At 29.4% G+C, this 18,932-nt stretch overlaps 3 protein-coding genes across 5 annotated transcripts; all 3 read right to left on the reverse strand.

Annotated features, from left to right (window-relative positions):
- Nucleotides 1–1,292: 1,292 nt before the first annotated feature.
- On the reverse strand, nucleotides 1,293–12,802 carry tzn (hydroxyacylglutathione hydrolase tenzing norgay). 3 transcript variants are annotated; one of them, XM_075304867.1, is made up of 5 exons: nucleotides 12,780–12,802; nucleotides 4,961–5,000; nucleotides 4,369–4,444; nucleotides 1,681–2,398; nucleotides 1,293–1,526 (listed from the first exon to the last, which is right to left on the reverse strand). In XM_075304867.1, exons 2-5 carry the CDS (start codon nucleotides 4,966–4,968, stop codon nucleotides 1,516–1,518), a joined length of 813 nt encoding a protein of 270 aa, XP_075160982.1. In that variant the 5' UTR covers nucleotides 4,969–5,000; nucleotides 12,780–12,802; the 3' UTR covers nucleotides 1,293–1,515. The 3 variants fall into 3 exon arrangements, with proteins under 3 accessions (XP_075160982.1, XP_075160981.1, XP_075160980.1); XM_075304866.1 differs by lacking the exon at nucleotides 12,780–12,802 and adding an exon at nucleotides 9,214–9,269; XM_075304865.1 differs by lacking the exon at nucleotides 12,780–12,802 and adding an exon at nucleotides 8,898–9,207.
- Nucleotides 10,416–13,000, reverse strand: LOC142233821 (uncharacterized). The gene is made up of 2 exons (XM_075304868.1): nucleotides 12,888–13,000; nucleotides 10,416–11,410 (listed from the first exon to the last, which is right to left on the reverse strand). Exon 2 carries the CDS (start codon nucleotides 11,316–11,318, stop codon nucleotides 10,422–10,424), a length of 897 nt encoding a protein of 298 aa, XP_075160983.1. The 5' UTR covers nucleotides 11,319–11,410; nucleotides 12,888–13,000; the 3' UTR covers nucleotides 10,416–10,421.
- Nucleotides 13,001–13,233: 233 nt separating this feature from the next.
- Nucleotides 13,234–14,453, reverse strand: LOC142234190 (uncharacterized). Its single transcript, XM_075305277.1, has one exon. The coding sequence runs from the start codon at nucleotides 14,440–14,442 to the stop codon at nucleotides 13,351–13,353; it is 1,092 nt and encodes a 363-aa protein (XP_075161392.1). The 5' UTR covers nucleotides 14,443–14,453; the 3' UTR covers nucleotides 13,234–13,350.
- Between the last annotated feature and the right edge of the window lie 4,479 nt (nucleotides 14,454–18,932).

An 18,932-nucleotide genomic window follows, 5' to 3' on the forward strand; every position in this document is an offset into this window, starting at 1 on the left:
TTAAACCCAACAAAAACCACACTTGAACCCTCCGAAAAAAGGTTTTACATTGATAGCCGGCTTATGCCGAAATAAATTCGAAACAAACATATCTCTTTTCCTATGCCACTGTCAAATCATCGATTTGAATTCACATTTCGATAAAATTTTCTATAGAAATAAAATGTTGACAAAATTTTCTATAGGAATAAAATTTTGACAAAATTTTCTATAGACAAAAATTGACAAAGTTTTCTAAAAAAATAGAAAATATTAATTTGGTATAAAATATATTAATGGTCAGGTTTTCATCTTCCGATTACTTAAATCCATCGGTTAATATTTGTTCTTTTTTTTTGTGCGATAAACAAGACTTTAAGAAACTGGCCCTAAGAAATATATGTGAATATCTTAACATTCCATAGATATCTAAGATGTGTAAGGTCTTTTATGATTAATAGCAGTCTACTCATATGGACCATCGTACTATATTTACTTTGTTAATTTATAATTTTCTAGCTACTCACTTTGCCTAACATAAATTCTAAATTTTTATTACATTTATTTAGATAGAATTATTTAGCTATTACTAAAAACTTATTAGCATCTCCAACAGAGATAATGTAGTATATTTATCTAAGTAAACCTTAACCTTCATAAAGCAATATCACCTAATATGGAATAGTATGTGCCTGCGACAATGTTATCTTATATTTGTGAGGAATGTATTATCATCATCGCTATATTCGCTTGCTTACGACTTGCAAAACTATTTATAACATTAGAGTATTGCTGTTTGAAAAACATTTAATGCTATTGTCAGATAACAAAACTGTCATTGTTGCCCGAACCTAGACTGACTGACTGCCTTGCATGGTGTGGTTACTTGCAGAATATAGATAATCTTGGTATTTTCATTTTAGTACACTCACACAAAACATGTGATGATTGCAATTTATAATAAATTTTCAAGTGTAGAATTTGGGCAAGCAAATAAGCATTTTTGTAAAATTGCCAGAAAAAAACTCTATATTATATTTAGATAACGATTTTTTGGTAATTTCTGTTGGGAAGAAAAAAAAAGTTCCTTACATTGGAAATTGGAACTAACTTACCCTTATTGATGAAGAAAAATTGGATATTTCCATAGCTGTAGACATAAGTGGACTTGAACACATTTAGATAGGAGGCAATTATGGCTAGTTCCATTTCACTGCCAAGTTCATTTCATCAGACGCTATCGTTTGTTGTTTTTAAATTTATTGAGAACAAAAATTGATGTTTGAATTCAAACGAAATAATAATCCTTTCGGTTGTAGTTTTTTACCAAATACCAAAACGTTTTTTTATTCTATCGAAATGAAGACAAATATTGCCAAAATGTTGTAGTAGATATATACAATAATTCAATAAATTCAATTCGTATATCACAAGTTTGCAAAAATTCCAATTGAGCGCTTAGGTTTTAGTATTAAATGAAAAAAGAAAATAACAAAATTCGGCAAAAAGCTTACCACAACAAAAATTCAACAAAATTTATAAATGGGCTGAAATTGAGATTTTCATATTAATAACATTAAAAATAATAATGAAATTGGACATTTAGTATTTTTGAAAAAAAAAAAAAACAAACAAAATCACTTTAATTCAGACAAACAAAAGCAGCAACCGTTTCCCGAATTAACATTGATCGAAACTAACCCTTGAAGTTATCCTTTTCTTTGCGTAAACTAGCCATAGTTGGTATGGGCTCCGATTGTTGAGCATGTTTCTGTACACTGGCCTCATGGACACGCATAAACGGATTCCAGGATTTCTCCTCGGCTATGGTGGATGGCACAGTGGGTGATTTGGTGGCACGACGTAATTTAGCCCATTCGATCCTCTTCAAGATGTCGTCATTGGTGGGCTCAACATGACGGGCATAGGACATATTTTGCAATGTATATTCATGGCCACAGAAAACCTTAGTATCATCGGGCAGAGCAGATAATTTCTCGATGAGAGCGGTATACATTTGTTCAGCAGTTCCTTCAAAGAAACGACCACAACCACCCTGGAAGAGAGTGTCACCGGTGAATACGCATCTTTCACCATTTGGTGCTTCCACATAATAGCATATATGACCTGTGGTGTGACACGGTGTAAAGAGGCAAGTAACTTTCAGGTCTCCAATTTGTAAGGCATCGTCTTGTTTGACTTTGCAGTTGAGAGCACCAATACGATCATCGCCCCCATAGACTTGTAGAGATTTTGAATGCATTTTCACAAGTTTTTCATTTCCCCCAGCATGATCCCAATGGTGATGTGTGGTAAGGACTTTGGTTAAATTTACATTTTCCTGTTTCACAGCAGCAAGAACGCATTCCGGATCCACAGGATCAACAATGGCAGCCTCTTTGGTGGCATCGCAAACGATCTGTATACAATAACAATTTTGATATGGGTTTTTAGAGTATTAATAGCAGAATGGCACAAAAAAAGTGAGAGTGTGTGGTGATTTTAGGTAACCTCTACCATAGATCGAATACAAGAATGATTATGAGATCCTACTCTCAACACCAGATGATCACGAGAATTTTGTTCAACGGTTTATCTATGTCCTCTTTGTAATTCTAGTAACATTTTCGATTGTTTTATAGCTGATTTTCATGGTGGTCAAATGCCATTCGAAAATTGCTATCAATCCCTAAGCAATATAAATTCTTGAACTATTCTACACCAATCTCAACCAAATAGGAAAATTTTGTCCAAGGATGATTATTTTGATTATATCAAAGATTCTCTAAATGATTTTACACAACGCGAAATTACATTCGTACCCGACTATAAGAAGAATGCCACTTGCCACTTAGCACGGTAGTACAAAAGTGGATAGGGTAAAAAAATTAACATCCAATCAAGTCACATTGTTGCTATAATAGCATCTTTATTAAGCTACTCAACTAAGTATATTTTAACCAATTTCTAGAATGAGCAATTAGACGCTAGACCAACTCCTGTTGTATCAAGTAGGATTCGTAGGACAAGCGACTGCGGGACGCATAATGACATCATGTCCCTTTGTTACAGGTTGAATCCATTTTAAATGATAGTACCCTGCTCCACTGGAACTAATCGTGATGTAATGGCTACCTTGCATGCAAAGGGCGAAGGATTCAATCACAGTTTCGAACAAACACCAAAAAGTTTCTAAGAAATGCTGGTGATATTTCGGAGTGCATTAAACGCCGTTCTGACTCTGCAACCTTTCTGTCGGCATGCGACTTTTTTTAAAATATCCGAAATATGTGACTTGCCAACTTGTTGCAATGTCCAGCCTTGCATACAAAGGCTCATGGATTCAATGCCAGTATCGACCAAACAGAAAAAAGTGGTGGATCATCTCTGCGATGTTGGTGACATTTTTGAGTGTTTAAAAGCTTCTCTAAGTAGTTTCACCGCTATGTGAAAGCCGTGAAATTCGAACTCGGCTATAAAAAGAAATTCCCTTTTCATTGAGCTAAACATAGAATCGGGCTGCACTCATTGATAAGAGAGAACTTATTAGAATGGACTGAATACCTATACCTAACCTACACGATATTCTGGTTTGTTCAGTCGTTGTTTCTCTGCACACCATTTCATTCAACTGTTATAATTTTTGCTACAGTAAAATTTGTTATAAAAATTCTTTACAATACAAATACATATATTTCAACTTAAAAACGGGTGTGTCTGGCACAAAATCGGTACAATCCGATACTCTTTAGAGGTAGAAGTGTTTTGTGCCTGTTTTTGTTTTTGTGTTGTTTTATGGATTTTTTTTTTGTAATAAAAAGGTTTTAAAAAAATTTCAGAAATAAAAGCGACTTTTTAATAATTATGCGACTTTTTTGTGCGACCTTTTTTTGAAAATGTAATTTTTTCTACTTTTTCAAAATTTCCAATGGCCACCATTGTTCTAATGTCTTTATAAGGGTGGATCTTGGTCTACAATATGGCCCAGTGGAATACTGAAGTTATAGTGGGTATACCATCTGGTTGTTCTGTATGTCTGCAACCTTTAATACTCCAGTTAGTGAAAAAATGTGGCTGAGGATGTGATGTTAGTATGCCAGCATTAAAACCGTTTCTATAAGTGGTAACTAAGCTTAATTCTTATAGATATGCCTGAATTAACAGACTATGATAATGACCTAATGTACCCTACTATATCTACACCAGACTGGTCGTAACGCTCCCATAGCATAAAGTCCTCCCATATGGGACTATGATTTTGAAAAAAAATAGTACCTCGACGTCAATATTACACCTATCAACTATTTGCGTGGCATATAAACATAAATGAAACCAGACAACTATTCCATAACCAATGAAATTAAAAGAATACCATAATGCCGAACTCACCAAATACATGTAGTTATCTTGCAATGCTGGTAGTATTTTGACCTTCATGCGGTCCATTTTTAAATCTTCCACCGATCTGAAATAAAATGGAGAAAAACAAAAATCAGAAAACCAATTATTTAGTAAAACAAAAAAATCATTTAGTGTAATAAAAACATGATGCTACATAATACTACTGTGGACAAAAAATAGTAAGACTTTTAAAATTAAATTTTAGACAAAAAATGGGTTTACTACCGCTGTTACGAAACCACTTAATTTTTTCTAGATCGGTTATCACTTTGTTCCGATATTTGGATTCGCAAATCGCAAGAATTTAGTTTTCTTATAAAGAAAAAAAAATCGAGATACTATCGAACTTCAATTCATTGAGTATTTGTTGCCAAAATTTAAATTTCTACTTTTTAGGGTTAAGAAAATGTCGCCAAAGGAAAATTTTGCGATTCCGAATATCGGAACATACCAGTATATTGAGGAAGGCGAAATAGATTGACGAGAATAAACAGACTTTTAAAATTATAAACAAATTCTTACTATTTTCCAATACAGCAGTATACGTCGTATTTAGTATTTTAAAAGTTTTTATACTTACGTATGCATACCGTTAAATCCAACTTTTCGTAATTTTTGAGCTAAAATTAGAAGACAAAAAGAAAGTGAATAGAGAAAAAATTAAGGCTGTGAACTTTTAATATACATAAAATAACAGAATATAATGAAGACCAGGATGAAAATAGTTTGCTACAAATACCCTAGAAAGAAATAATCGCTACATGTTAGTAGAAGTAGAACCAGTGTTTGAGAGTTTTTCATTTGTTTTTAGAAATTCAGAAATTAGTACCTAAGAGTCTAAAGATATCGATTTTGAAATTTTAAATGCAAGGCTTAAATGTCTGCCAGCTATTTATCTCGCATCTCTCAAGCTTAATGAATCCAAAAAGATTAAAGCTTAGGAAATCGTGGAAAGGTCCTTGGCTTTATGGTATCTGGATGAACTTTTTTCGAAATATCTAAATACCATGTTTGGTATTATATATAGTGTGTTCAGTGTTGCAGTCAAATACACTAAACACCAGTGCTGCCGCTACTACTTCAATCGAAGTATTTTGCTTCATTTTCACAAAATTTACTTCGTCACTCCTTCTTCCAAAAATCTGCTTCACTTTTTGTTCTGCTTCAAATTTTTAAATTTTTCCCAATATTACGTAATTGTTTTTCCTATTCCTTTAATTATGATGAACATAGCGGTTTTAATCATTGAATTATTAACCCATGTGGACCGATTTTTGCATAGTTGTTAGAGACCATATAGTTACACCATGTACCAAATTTCAGCCGGATCGGATGAAATTTGCTTCTCTTAGAGGCTCCGCAAGCCAAATCGGGGGATCGGTTTATATGGGGGCTATATATAATTATTGACCGATGTAGACCAATTTTTGCACAGTTGTTAGAGACCATATACTAACACCATGTACCAAATTTCAGCCGGATCGGATGAAATTTTCTTCTCTTAGACGCTCCGCAAGCCAAATCTGGGGATCGGTTTATATGGGGGCTATACGTAAAAGTGGACCGATATGGCCCATTTGCAATATCATCCGACCTCCGATCTGATCCGAAAAATGTATGCTAGTTCAATTTTATTCAATCTACTCCACTTTTTTCCAAAATCTACTTCACTCAATTTGTGACTAGCGGCAGCACTGCTAAACACAGCATGTACTGGTGTTTAACTCTCCAATATGAGCTGCATTATATTTTTAATTTCTGTCAAATATTTGTTCAGTGAGCACGTTTGCCACTCGAGCCAAAAATAATCTCCCAAAATTTGTAGAAAAATCGATCAAAAAACTACCAAACAAAAAATCTTCTATAGAAATTTTTATTTCTATAAAAAATTTCGTCAAAATTTTATTTCTATAGAATTTTTTTTTTATTTTTGCAAAATTTTATTTCTATAGAAAATTTTTACAAAATTTTATTTGTATAGAAAATTTTTGCAAAATTTTATTTGTATAGAAAATTTTTGCAAAATTTTATTTGTATAGAAAATTTTTGCAAAATTTTATTTCTATAGAAAATTTTTGCAAAATTTTATTTCTATAGAAAATTTTTGCAAAATTTTATTTCTATAGAAAATTTTTGCAAAATTTTATTTCTATAGAAAATTTTTGCAAAATTTTATTTCTATAGAAAATTTTTGCAAAATTTTATCTCTATAGAAAATTTTTGCAAAATTTTATTTGTATAGAAAATTTCGTCAAAATTTTATTTGTATAGAAAATTTCGTCAAAATTTTATTTGTATAGAAAATTTCGTCAAAATTTTATTTCTATAAAAAATTTTGTAAAAATTTTATTTCTATAGAAAATTTTGTCAAAATTTTATTTCTATAGAAAATTTTTGCAAAATTTTATTTCTATAGAAAATGTTTGCAAAATTTTATTTGTATAGAAAATTTTTGCAAAATTTTATTTGTATAGAAAATTTTTGCAAAATTTTATTTCTATAGAAAATTTTTGCAAAATTTTATTTCTATAGAAACTTTTTGCAAAATTGTATCTCTATAGAAAATTTTTGCAAAATTTTTTTTGTATAGAAAATTTCGTCAAAATTTTATTTCTATAAAAAATTTTGTTTTCTATAAAAAATTTGGACAAAATTTTATTTCTATAGAAAATTTTGTCAAAATTTTATTTCTATAGAAAATTTTTGCAAAATTTTATTTCTATAGAAAATTTTTGCAAAATTTTATTTCTATAGAAAGGTTTTGCAACATTTTATTTATATAGAAAAGTTTTGCAAAATATTATTTATATAGAAAATTTTTGCAAAATTTTATTTCTATAGAAAATTTTTGCAAAATTTTATTTCTATAAAAAATTTTGTCAAAATTTCATTTCTATAGAAATAATACTAGCGACATCTTTACTACACTTAAATAAAACAATGGGTATGGCTTAGCAAAGACATAAACCAATAACAATTTGCAAGTTTTTATGGCATCTTTTTTGGCATTTGATAGATAAAAAAAATTACGTAACACTTCAAAACAATTTGAATTCAGACCACTTCTAAAACAAACAAACAAAAAAACAATTATGTGATACAGGACATGTTTTTACTATAATGGTGGTAAAATGGAGCACAAGTCATCCAAATCAGATTAGCGATAATTGGTACGAATTTAACCAAAAACAAAAAATGTCCACATTATGTAGGATATGTTAGCACTTTTTCGATATGTATGGCAACAATGATGGTAAAACTAAACATAACAAAAACAAAACAAACAAGAACGACGAAACAATTCACAATTAACACAAACTTATATATCGTGGCTATAAACATTGATTTCTATATTAATTGCATATTAGAACACTTTGGATCACATTCTATATATGGCCAAGCCCTATTTTAATAAATTCCATTCACTATACACACACACACACACACACAATCACGTGATAATACCCGGTTACCCCACGAGCCAGTGGTAACTGCATCCGTTACCCCCCACCGACCATTTGACATTTTTTGTTTAATAAAGGGTGATTCTTTTGAGGTTAGGATTTTCATGCATTAGTATTTGACAGATCACGTGGGATTTCAGACATGGTGTCAAAGAGAAAGATGCTCAGTATGCTTTGACATTTCATCATGAATAGACTTACTAACGAGCAACGCTTGCAAATCATTGAATTTTATTACCAAAATCAGTGGCAGAAAATCCGCTTTTTTATCGACAAATTTTGTTCAGCGATGAGGCTCATTTCTGGTTGAATGGCTACGTAAATAAGCAAAATTGCCGCATTTGGAGTGAAGAGCAACCAGAAGCCGTTCAAGAACTGCCCATGCATCCCGAAAAATGCACTGTTTGGTGTGGTTTGTACGCTGGTGGAATCATTAGACCGTATTTTTTCAAAGATGCTGTTGGACGCAACGTTACGGTGAATGGCGATCGCTATCGTTCGATGCTAACAAACTTTTTGTTGCCAAAAATGGAAGAACTGAACTTGGTTGACATGTGGTTTCAACAAGATGGCGCTACATGCCACACAGCTCGCGATTCTATGGCCATTTTGAGGGAAAACTTCGGAGAACAATTCATCTCAAGAAATGGACCGGTAAGTTGGCCACCAAGATCATGCGATTTGACGCCTTTAGACTATTTTTTGTGGGGCTACGTCAAGTCTAAAGTCTACAGAAATAAGCCAGCAACTATTCCAGCTTTGGAAGACAACATTTCCGAAGAAATTCGGGCTATTCCGGCCGAAATGCTCGAAAAAGTTGCCCAAAATTGGACTTTCCGAATGGACCACCTAAGACGCAGCCGCGGTCAACATTTAAATGAAATTATCTTCAAAAAGTAAATGTCATGGACCAATCTAACGTTTCAAATAAAGAACCGATGAGATTTTGCAAATTTTATGCGTTTTTTAAAAAAAAAAAGTTATCAAGCTCTTAACAAATCACCCTTTATATTGGGAGAAATGGCAGGTGGTTGGCTATAATCAAACACAAACCTCGGAAATATGTAGCTGTTAGATTTTGGAAAACACGATTTTGAAATCTTTGCCACAGAGTATGCATATTTATTTGCAAATCTCCTTTTACCACTGGGAGCAAATTCCAATTTATGTTTTCTTAATCTCCCGCTTGCACATACACTCACACACTTTTGCTTTTGTAGGTTATTATATACACTTTTTAAATCAAGTTTATAGTTAAAATGTCTGCAAATTATGAAACTATGGTATAATACTTGGCAAAATTATTGTGCGTTCACTATGAAATGATAATAAATTCTTAAAAAAAACAACTGAAGGAACTGGGACTTACTTCAGCGTTGCGAAGCAAGAAACTTATGTCAAAACAAATCTAACGTCAGCGTTGCCACAATGAGTTTTTATTTTGGACCAATATTTTTCCGAAATTGGACCAAAATTCGTACAAGCGGACCATTTTCCAAATTAAATTAATATCATTTGATAGTAAAATTGTTCCAAACTTTTACTTCGATTGAAAAGTTTATAAAATTTTTATTTATATTTATTTCTATAGAAAATTTTATTTCTATAGAAAATTTTATTTCTATAGAAAATGTTATTTCTATAGAAAATTTTGTCAGAATTTTTTTTCTATAGAAAATTTTGTTAAAAATTGTTTTTTTTTTTTTTTTGTAGAAAATTTTGTTTCTATAGAAAATTTTGTAAAAATTGTATTTCTATAGGAAATTTTGTCAACATTTTATTTCTATAAACATTTTGTCAAAATTGTATTTCTATAGAAAATTTTTAAAAAATTTTCTTCCTGAACAAAATTTTTGAATAATTTTCTATCTATACAAATTTTTTTTAAAGTTCTGTTTTGGCAGAATTTATTTCTATAGATTTTTTTTAATTTTATTTCCATAGAAATTTTTGTCCAAATTTTATTTCTACGGAAAATTTTGTCAAAATTTTGTTTCTATAGAAAATTTAAAAAAAGGACCGATTTGACCCAAAATCAACCAAATTCCATTTGGTCCGACCATCGGACCAAATTAAAAAATTAATTTTTTGGACCAATTGTGGTCGGATCGGACAAACTGGCAACCCTGTCTAACGTGAACAAAGGTTAGGTTTAGGTTAGTGAACAAAGAAAACCAAATCGATGAAGATTTTATATTGCGCCGCTGACTAATGTTTAAAACCGCTATAATAAAGTGATGCCACACCATAAGATATATCGTTCAACAGTGATGAATGAACATGACTATGACATTGCTCTTGTTTATCAAAATTCCTTATATTCGAAATGATGAAAAAAACCTTCGTGTTATAGCTCAACCACATTAGGCTCGAAATCTACTAAAAGCAAATGACAGTTGAAATCTAGTTACAGTGGATTTTGGAAGTGTAATGTGTATAAGATATTAGATTACATTGTACAGAATTGTAATATATATTTTTTAATAATCAAATTGTTAAAAATGCAAATGCCACATATGACGTTCACCCTGGCAAATAATTATTTAATTAAATAATATTAAAAAAAAATAATTTAAATTAAACATTTTTTGTTATATTATTCTTATTATAAGTTACATGTACTAAACGAATACTTCGTACCACGGTGGCTAGGGGTTTACAAAAATTATTGATGGTATCAGCAATTGGCTCTAAAATATCTCTTATGGATGTTAAAATATTGAAACAAAATATCAATAGTGGCTGTAGGAAACCGTTGAAAATTACCATTAACAATGGCTTTAGTAAATAATCCGAGGTCATATTGAGCCATCCAACCAATAGAGTGTTGATCAAGGAGTACAAAATAAAGCGATAACTTTGCAACAGAAAAGTGACCACAAATGTCACACCAATATTAAGACTTCCAAAAAATTCAGCCCAAAACTTGGTAGCATAATGGGTGGTACTTTCCGCAAAAGGATAAATTCCAATCCAAGTTTCTCCCGTAGTAGATTTCGGCAAGTAGGAACTCAAGAAATCAGTTTCATTTATTTTGGAGAATATTTTATCATTGGTTGGTTTAGTTTGGAATTTCGTCGATTTGATACCATTTGCCATTTCACCAAAAGAGTTACGCAAACGTTTAAATAAATTTGGACTGCAATTTTTAACAGATTTCGATTGGGCCTTTTCTTCTAACAGCTTACGTTTCGATATCTTTTTATTTGAATACGATGCAGATTTACAACCCCGTAATCTTTTTGAGTTTAGATTGTATAACTGAAATTTTATCTTTGAAGCTGTCAACGATATCTTGCTCCCATTGGATGTTTTATTTGGTTCTGTCCTCATTTCATAGAGTATCCTAGAATTCTCGGTTTTAATTGAATCGTTTGATTCTATGACCACATCATTGGACAGTTTGTCATAGTTTGTAGAATCTCCGTATAATGGCTGATTATTATCCGTTTCGGTGGAGGAAGAATCCATCATTCTTATTAGATCTTTTAGTGGTGATGATAGTTTAGCTGTTACTCGGACATGTTGAACTTAGATGAGATTTTATTTTGAGATGAGATTCTATTCTGTGAAAAATGAATATAAATTGGGAACAAATCTACTTTACCACAAGTTGTGAAAAAAACAATAAATAAATGGGGGTAGGAGGGTGCATTTTAAAGAGAATAGAAATTTGTATAGAAAGCCATTAAAGGCAGGTTAGGAGGGTGCATTTTAAAGAGAATAGAGTTTTGTATAGAAAGCCATTAAAGACAGAACACAACAAAATCAACTTTTTTAATTTCTTTTTTGTTTTCAAATTTGGTCTATACAAATTTTGACAAAATTTTCTGTAGAAATAAAATTTTGACAATATTTTCTATGGAAATAAAATTTTGACAAAATTTTATATAGGAATAAATAAAATTTCGAAAAAATTTTCTATGGAAATAAGGTTTTGATAGAATTTTCTATAGAAATAAGTTTTTGACAAAAATTTCTACAGAAATAGAATTTTGATAAAATTTTATAAAGAAATAAATAAAATTTCGACAAAATTTTCTATAGAAATAAGATTTGGACAAAATTACTATAGAAATAAAATTTGGACAAAAAAAAATTCTATAGAAATAAAATTTTGACAAAATTTTCTATAGAAATATAATTTTCACAAAATTTTCTATAGAAATAAAATGTTCACTAAATTTTCTATAGAAATAAAATTTTCACAAAACATTGTGACAAAACTTTGTACAGAAATAAAATTTTGGCAAAAAGTTTCTATAGAAATAAAATTTTGGCAGAAAATTTCTATAGAAATAAAAAGTTGACAAAATTTTCTATAGAAATAAAATTTTGACAAAACTTTGTACAGAAATAAAATTTTGTAGAAATAAAATGTTAACAAAAATTTTTCGAATAAAACAACATTTTTTATATACTAAACACAAAAATTTGATCAGTCAAAATAAATCTCTTTTAATTTGATAGATTTTTGGTAAAATGTTCTTCAAATTTTGGTGGATTATTTTTGGCATGAGTGGTAACCGTGATACTAATACTGTAAAATGTGGCATAGCTCTCACATGTCTGAAATTTCTAGCAAAAGCTCTCTTTTCCTGGCTCTTACCATTTGAACGAAATTTTATCGTAATTTTTGGGGCAAAAATCGGAAAATCGGCATTTGCTATTTTTGAGTAAAAAAAAAACGGCAAAATTGGCAGCTCTGGTACTGAATCCAATATAAATGATGATTATGATATTTTGTGTTTATAATCGAAAAATCTACACGCTGACCAAAAGTAGATTAAAGCCATTAAATGTTTTATATAGCAGAGCCTATTTGTTTACTATTTTTTCAACAATTTCTTGGGGACTTTAATTTAAATTGAGGACGAAAGCGTCCCAACTTGGGAACAATAGCCAGGAAAATGATGGCAACACTGTAACACTCACCTTATTTTGTTTTTAGAGATTATCACTCAAAATGCATCTATCAACACACTTTTTAAATGAATTTTATGGCTATGTGTGCTAACTATGAAACTATGGTATAATACTTGCCAAAATTAATATGCGTTCACTGCGAAATTTTTAAATTATTAATTTAAAACTGAAGCAAGAAACACGTCCGTCAAAACAAATCGCGAACAAAGAAAGCCAAGTCGATGGAGATTTGATGTTACGCCGTTGACCAATGTTTAAAACCGCTATAATAACGTGATGCCACACCATAAGATATATCGTTCAACAGTGATGAATGAACATGCCGATGATTTTGTGCATGTTTTGAAAACAAGAGATGAGGAATCGAAATGATGAAAGAAACTACGTGTTAGATTAGATTGTAGAAATTTGTATAGTATTGTAATGTACATATATGTTTTAATAATCAAATGCAAATACCACATACAATATTCGCCCTGCCAGTTTATTTAAACATATAAAAATTGTAATTAATACAAATAAAAGTATAATAATATAATAATATAGTAAAAATATAATTCTAGCTTAAAAAACATTTAAATTAAACATTTTTCGTTATATTTTTCTTATTATGAGTTACATGTACTAAACGAACACTTCGTCCCACTGTGGCTAGAGGCTTAAAAAAAATATTGATGGTATCCGCAATTGGCTCTAAAATATCTCTCGTGGTTGTCAGAATATTGAAACAAAATATCAATGGTGGCTGTAGAAAACCATTGAAAATTACCATTAACAATGGCTTTAGTAAATAGTCCGAGGTCATATTGAGCACTCCAACCAATAGAGTGTTGATCAAGGAGTACAAAATAAATCGATAACTTTGCAATAGAAAAGTGACCATAAATGTCACACCAATATGAAGACTTCCAAAGAATTCAGCCCAAAACTTGGTTGCATAATGGGTGGTACGTTCGGCCAAGGCCAGGGAATGAATGTGGGGCGGGCAATCGTGGGTCTTAAGGTATTCGGCACATCCATGATCAAAAGGATAAATCCCAATGCGAGTTTCTCCTGCCAAAGTAGTTTTCGGCAAGTAGGAACCCAAGAAATCTGTTTCATTTATTTCGGAGAATATTTGATCAACCGTTGGTGTTTGTTGGAACTGCGATTTGGTACCATTTGCCATCTCACCAAAAGAATGACGTAAACGTTGAAATAAATTTGGGCTGCCATCTTTAACAGATTTCGATTTGGCTTTTCTTTCAAATAGCTTACGTTTCGATCTCTTTTTATTTGAAGACGATGCAGATTTACTACTCCGTAGTCGTTTTGAGTTTCGTGTGTATAACTGAAATTCGATCTTTGAAGGTGTTACCGATAGCTCCCTTCCATTGGATGTTTTATTTGGTTCTGCCCTCATTTCATAGAGTATCCTAGAATTCTCGGTTTTGGTTGAATCGTTTGATTCTATGACCACATCATTCGACAGTTTATCATATTTTGTAGAATTCTTATGATGAATATCTCCGTATAAGGGCTGATTACTATCCGTTTCAGTGGAGGAAGAATCCATCATACGTATTAGATCTTTTAACGGAGATGATAGTTTAGCCGTTACTCCCACATGTTGAACTTCGATGAGATTTGATTTTGAATTGGAACAACGTTCGGGAGGGGGAGAATCGGACATTTTTTATTCTAGGAAAAATGAAAATTTAATAGTTTTTCAACAAACCTGAGTTGTCAAACAAACAAAAAACTCCTATTTTGTCAAAGTTGTATTCCTATAGAAAATTTTGTCAAAATTGTATTTCTATCGAACATTTTTGCAAAATTTTATTTCTATAGACAATTTTTGCAAATTTTTTTTTTCTATAGAATATTTTCTCGCAAAATTTTATTACTATAGAATATTCTCAAAATTTTATTTCTATAGAAAATTTTGTCAACATTTTATTTCTATAGAATTTTTTTTTCTATAGAATATTTTCTCACAATTTTATTTTTATAGAAAATTTTGTCAAAATTTTATTACTATAGAAAATGTTCTCAAAATTTTATTTTTATTGAGATTTTTGTCAAAATTTTATTTCTATAGAAAATTTTTGCAATTTTTTTTTTCTATAGAATATTTTCTCACAATTGTATTTCTATAGAAAATGTTCTCAAAATTTTATTTCTATTGAGATTTTTGTCAAAATTTTATTTCTATAGAAAATTTTTGCAAATTTTTTTTTCTATAGAATATTTTCTCACAATTGTATTTCTATAGAAAATGTTCTCAAAATTTTATTTCTATTGAGATTTTTGTCAAAATTTTATTTCTATAGAAAATTTTTGCAAATTTTTTTTCTATAGAATATTTTCTCACAATTGTATTTCTATAGAAAATTGTGTCAAAATTTTATTACTATAGAAAATGTTCTCAAAATTTTATTTCTGTCTGAGATTTTTGTCGAAATTTTATTTCTATAGAAAATTTTGTCAAAATTTTATTTCTATAGAAAAGTTGGGCAATATTGTATTTCTATAGAAAATTTTGTCAACATTTTATTACTAGAGAAAATTTTCTAAAAATGTTATTTCTATAGAAAATTTTAAATTTATATATATAGAAATTTTTGTCAAAATTTTATTTTTATGGAAAATTTTGTCAAAATTTCCCTGAGTTTATTCTTTAGGCAGTAAATTTTGGTCAGAAAAATTCTCTAATGAGTATTTGATTACTCAAAACTCCAACCAATGAAAAGAGAAATCTCTGATTGAAATTCGATATCGAAAATGTTTCAGCCGTAAAGTGCTCCACAAGTAACATAATTTGCAAAACCCCTTTTTGAAAATCCCTAAATTGTGACCTTTTTCTCAATCGACACTTGGTATAATACCCAATTGTGTAATTTTCTGTCGGAGATAGAGCCCTCTCTTCTATAGTTTTGCGTAAAATCATTTTTGGCATTGCCTGCCATAGTTGACAACTAAGTCTGAAATAATGACAGGTATGAAAAGGATCAAATATCCGCTAATGACAAAGGATACACAAAATTTACACATGTCAAAGTAGAAAGTCCTCTTTGTGCTAGCAAAGAGAAAACAAAGCCTTGTATATGAAATATTCTCAAATATTAAGGGTAAATATGATTTTGTGACAATCTATAGTCTTTACCTTTTGGTTGAAAAAGGTGCGAAATTGTTATAGAATTCTGTAAGAGGTCTATTGTCCAATAACTTAATGGTTGGTTCTGTCCTCACCATCACTGTAATAAAAAATATCCAAGTGACGCGACATAATAGCAAACCTGACATTACTCCCTTAAACTGTCATTAGGTGAGTGTTAACAAAAGCCTCAACGTAATATTGAAGATATAGAACGATTGAGACAGAGAGTGTGAGTAAGCCTTAAATTGTTTTTGTTGCTCTTCACTCGCTTGTACTGATCTTAAAGAGTAAAGAGGACTTGGTTGGATTATCTCTCGGTTAAGAGTTTGTTTACAAAACATTGGGCATTGTTTTGCTCTATTTTTAAACTTGGTTTGAGTTTGGATTATTATGATCACTCAAGGGATTTTGTGGTTGCTTTAATATTTGCTTTTGTTTTTCTCCAGAAAAATTATGGTTTATGGTGAAATGGATTAGAAAAAAAGGAGATTAGAAATTGTCCAAGATTTAAAATAAGTTAAACTCACTGGGTGATGATGTGATATGAGTAGTCATAGATTATGCAAAATTACTTAACCTTTTACGGTCCATTTAACCGGAAAAAGGATCAATTCAGGCCAAACCCCAAAAAAATGAAAGGCTAAAATCGGGCGGTGACAATAAATACGTTTTTTTTGTGGTGAAACTCGGGCGATAAAAATATCGAAATTTAAATCGAGGCCATTACAATTTGGTTAGTGAAAAAAAATTCCTTTCGATCGGCAGCACATTGGAGATGGGTCTATATCAGAAAAAATTTATGGATATAAGGATAGCAGTGAAACAGTTCAAAGTTGACAACTTTTGTGAGACGTTTGTTACATTCTCACAGTAAAATTAACCTCAAATAGGTGGACACCTCCCAATTTCTATTATTAATATTAAATAAATAATTTAAATTAAAATAATTTGAGCGAAATTCAACATTTTATTTCTTTAGAAAATTTTCTAAAAATTTTATTTCTATAGAAAATTTGTCAAAATTTTATTTCTATAGAAAATTTTGTCAAAATTTTATTTCTATAGAAAATTTTGTCAAAATTTTATTTCTATAGGAATTTTTTCAAAATGTTATTTCTATAGAAAATTTGTCAAAATGTTATTTCAGTAGAAAATTTTGTCAAAATTTTATTTCTATAGAAAATTTTTTCAAAATTTTATTTCAATAGAAAATGTTGTCAAAATTTTATTTCTATAGGAAATGTCGAAATCTTATTTCCATAGAAAATTTTGTCAAAACTCTATTTCTATGGGAAATTTTGTCAAAATGTTATTTCAATAGAAAATTGTTTCAAAATTTTATTTCAATAGAAAATGTTGTCAAAATTTTATTTCTATAGGAAATGTCGAAATCTTATTTCCATAGAAAATTTTGTCAAAACTCTATTTCTATGGGAAATTTTGTCAAAATGTTATTTCAATAGAAAATTGTTTCAAAATTTTATTTTATAGAAAATTTTGTCAAAATTTTATTTTTATAGAAAATTTTGTCGAAATGTTATTTCTATGAAAAAAAATTGTCAACATTTTATTTTATAGAAATATTTCAATAGAAAATGTTGTCAAAATTTTATTTCTATAGGAAATGTCGAAATCTTATTTCCATAGAAAATTTTGTCAAAATTCTATTTCTATGGGAAATTTTGTCAAAATGTTATTTCAATAGAAAATTTTGTCAAAATTTTATTTTATAGAAAATTTTGTCACAATTTTATTTTTATAGAAAATTTTGTCGAAATGTTTTTTCTATAAAAATTTTTGTCGAAATGTTATTTCTAAAGAAAATTTTTTCAAAATTGTATTTCTATACAAAAGTTGGTCAAAATTGTATTGCTATAGAAACTTTTGTCAAAACTTTATTTATGTAGAACATTTTGTCAAAATTTTATTTCTATAAAAAATTCAGTCAAAATTTTATTTTTATAGAAAATTTTGTCGAAATGTTAATTCTATAAAAAAAATTTTGTCAAAATGTTATTTCTAAAGAAAATTTTTTCAAAATTTTATTTATATAGAAAAGTTGGTCAAAATTGTATTGCTATAGAAACTTTTGTCAAAACTTTATTTCTGTAAAACATTTAGTCAAAATTTTATTTCTATAGAAAACATTGTAAAAATTTTATTTCTATAGAAAACATTGTAAAAATTTTATTTCTATAGAAAATTTGTCAAAATGTTATTTCAATAAAAAATTTTGTCAAAATTTTATTTCAATAGAAAATTTTGTCAAAATTTTATTTCTATAGAAAATTTAGTCGAAGTCTTATTTCCATAGAAATTTTTGTCAAAAGTCTATTTCTATGAAAAATTTTGTCAAAATTTTATTTCTATAGAAAATTTTGTCGAAATCTTATTTCCATAGAAATTTTTGTCAAAATTTTATTTCTATAGAAAACTTTGTCAAAATTTTATTTCTATAGAAAATTTTGTCAAAATTTTATTTCTATAGAAATTTTTGTCAAAATTTTATTTCTATAGAAAACTTTGTTAAAATTTTATTTCTATAGAAAATATTGTCAAAATTTTATTTCTATAGAAAATATTGTCAAGATTGTATTTCTATTGAAAATTTTGCCAAAATTCTATATCTGTAGAAAATTTTATCAAAATTTTATTTAACGAAATTGATTTTTTTGGGGGCGAAGAAAATTGGGTTGGGAAGCTCTATGTTATTACTATAGAAAATTTTGTCAAAATTTTATTTCTATAGAGAATTTTATCAAAATTTTATCGGTGGGTCAAAAAACTTTATAGAAAAGTGCTTTCTTCTACACTGAAAAAATGCATGCCCGGTTCCAAAGATTTTGTCATTGCTCCAATGATTTTGGTATTGATTCCGAGCCAAAGAAGCGGAAAATTGCAGTAACGATTTTAAGGACATGAAATCTTTAGCCTCACGATAATATTTTTTCAGTGTACTTATTTCCTATCGCATAGATGTTCATATTCATAACTATTTTACTTTTCCTTGTAACAAAGGATTA

Source organism: Haematobia irritans, chromosome 4, assembly GCF_050003625.1.
Source record: "Haematobia irritans isolate KBUSLIRL chromosome 4, ASM5000362v1, whole genome shotgun sequence".
NCBI classification, from domain to species: Eukaryota; Metazoa; Arthropoda; class Insecta; order Diptera; family Muscidae; genus Haematobia; species Haematobia irritans.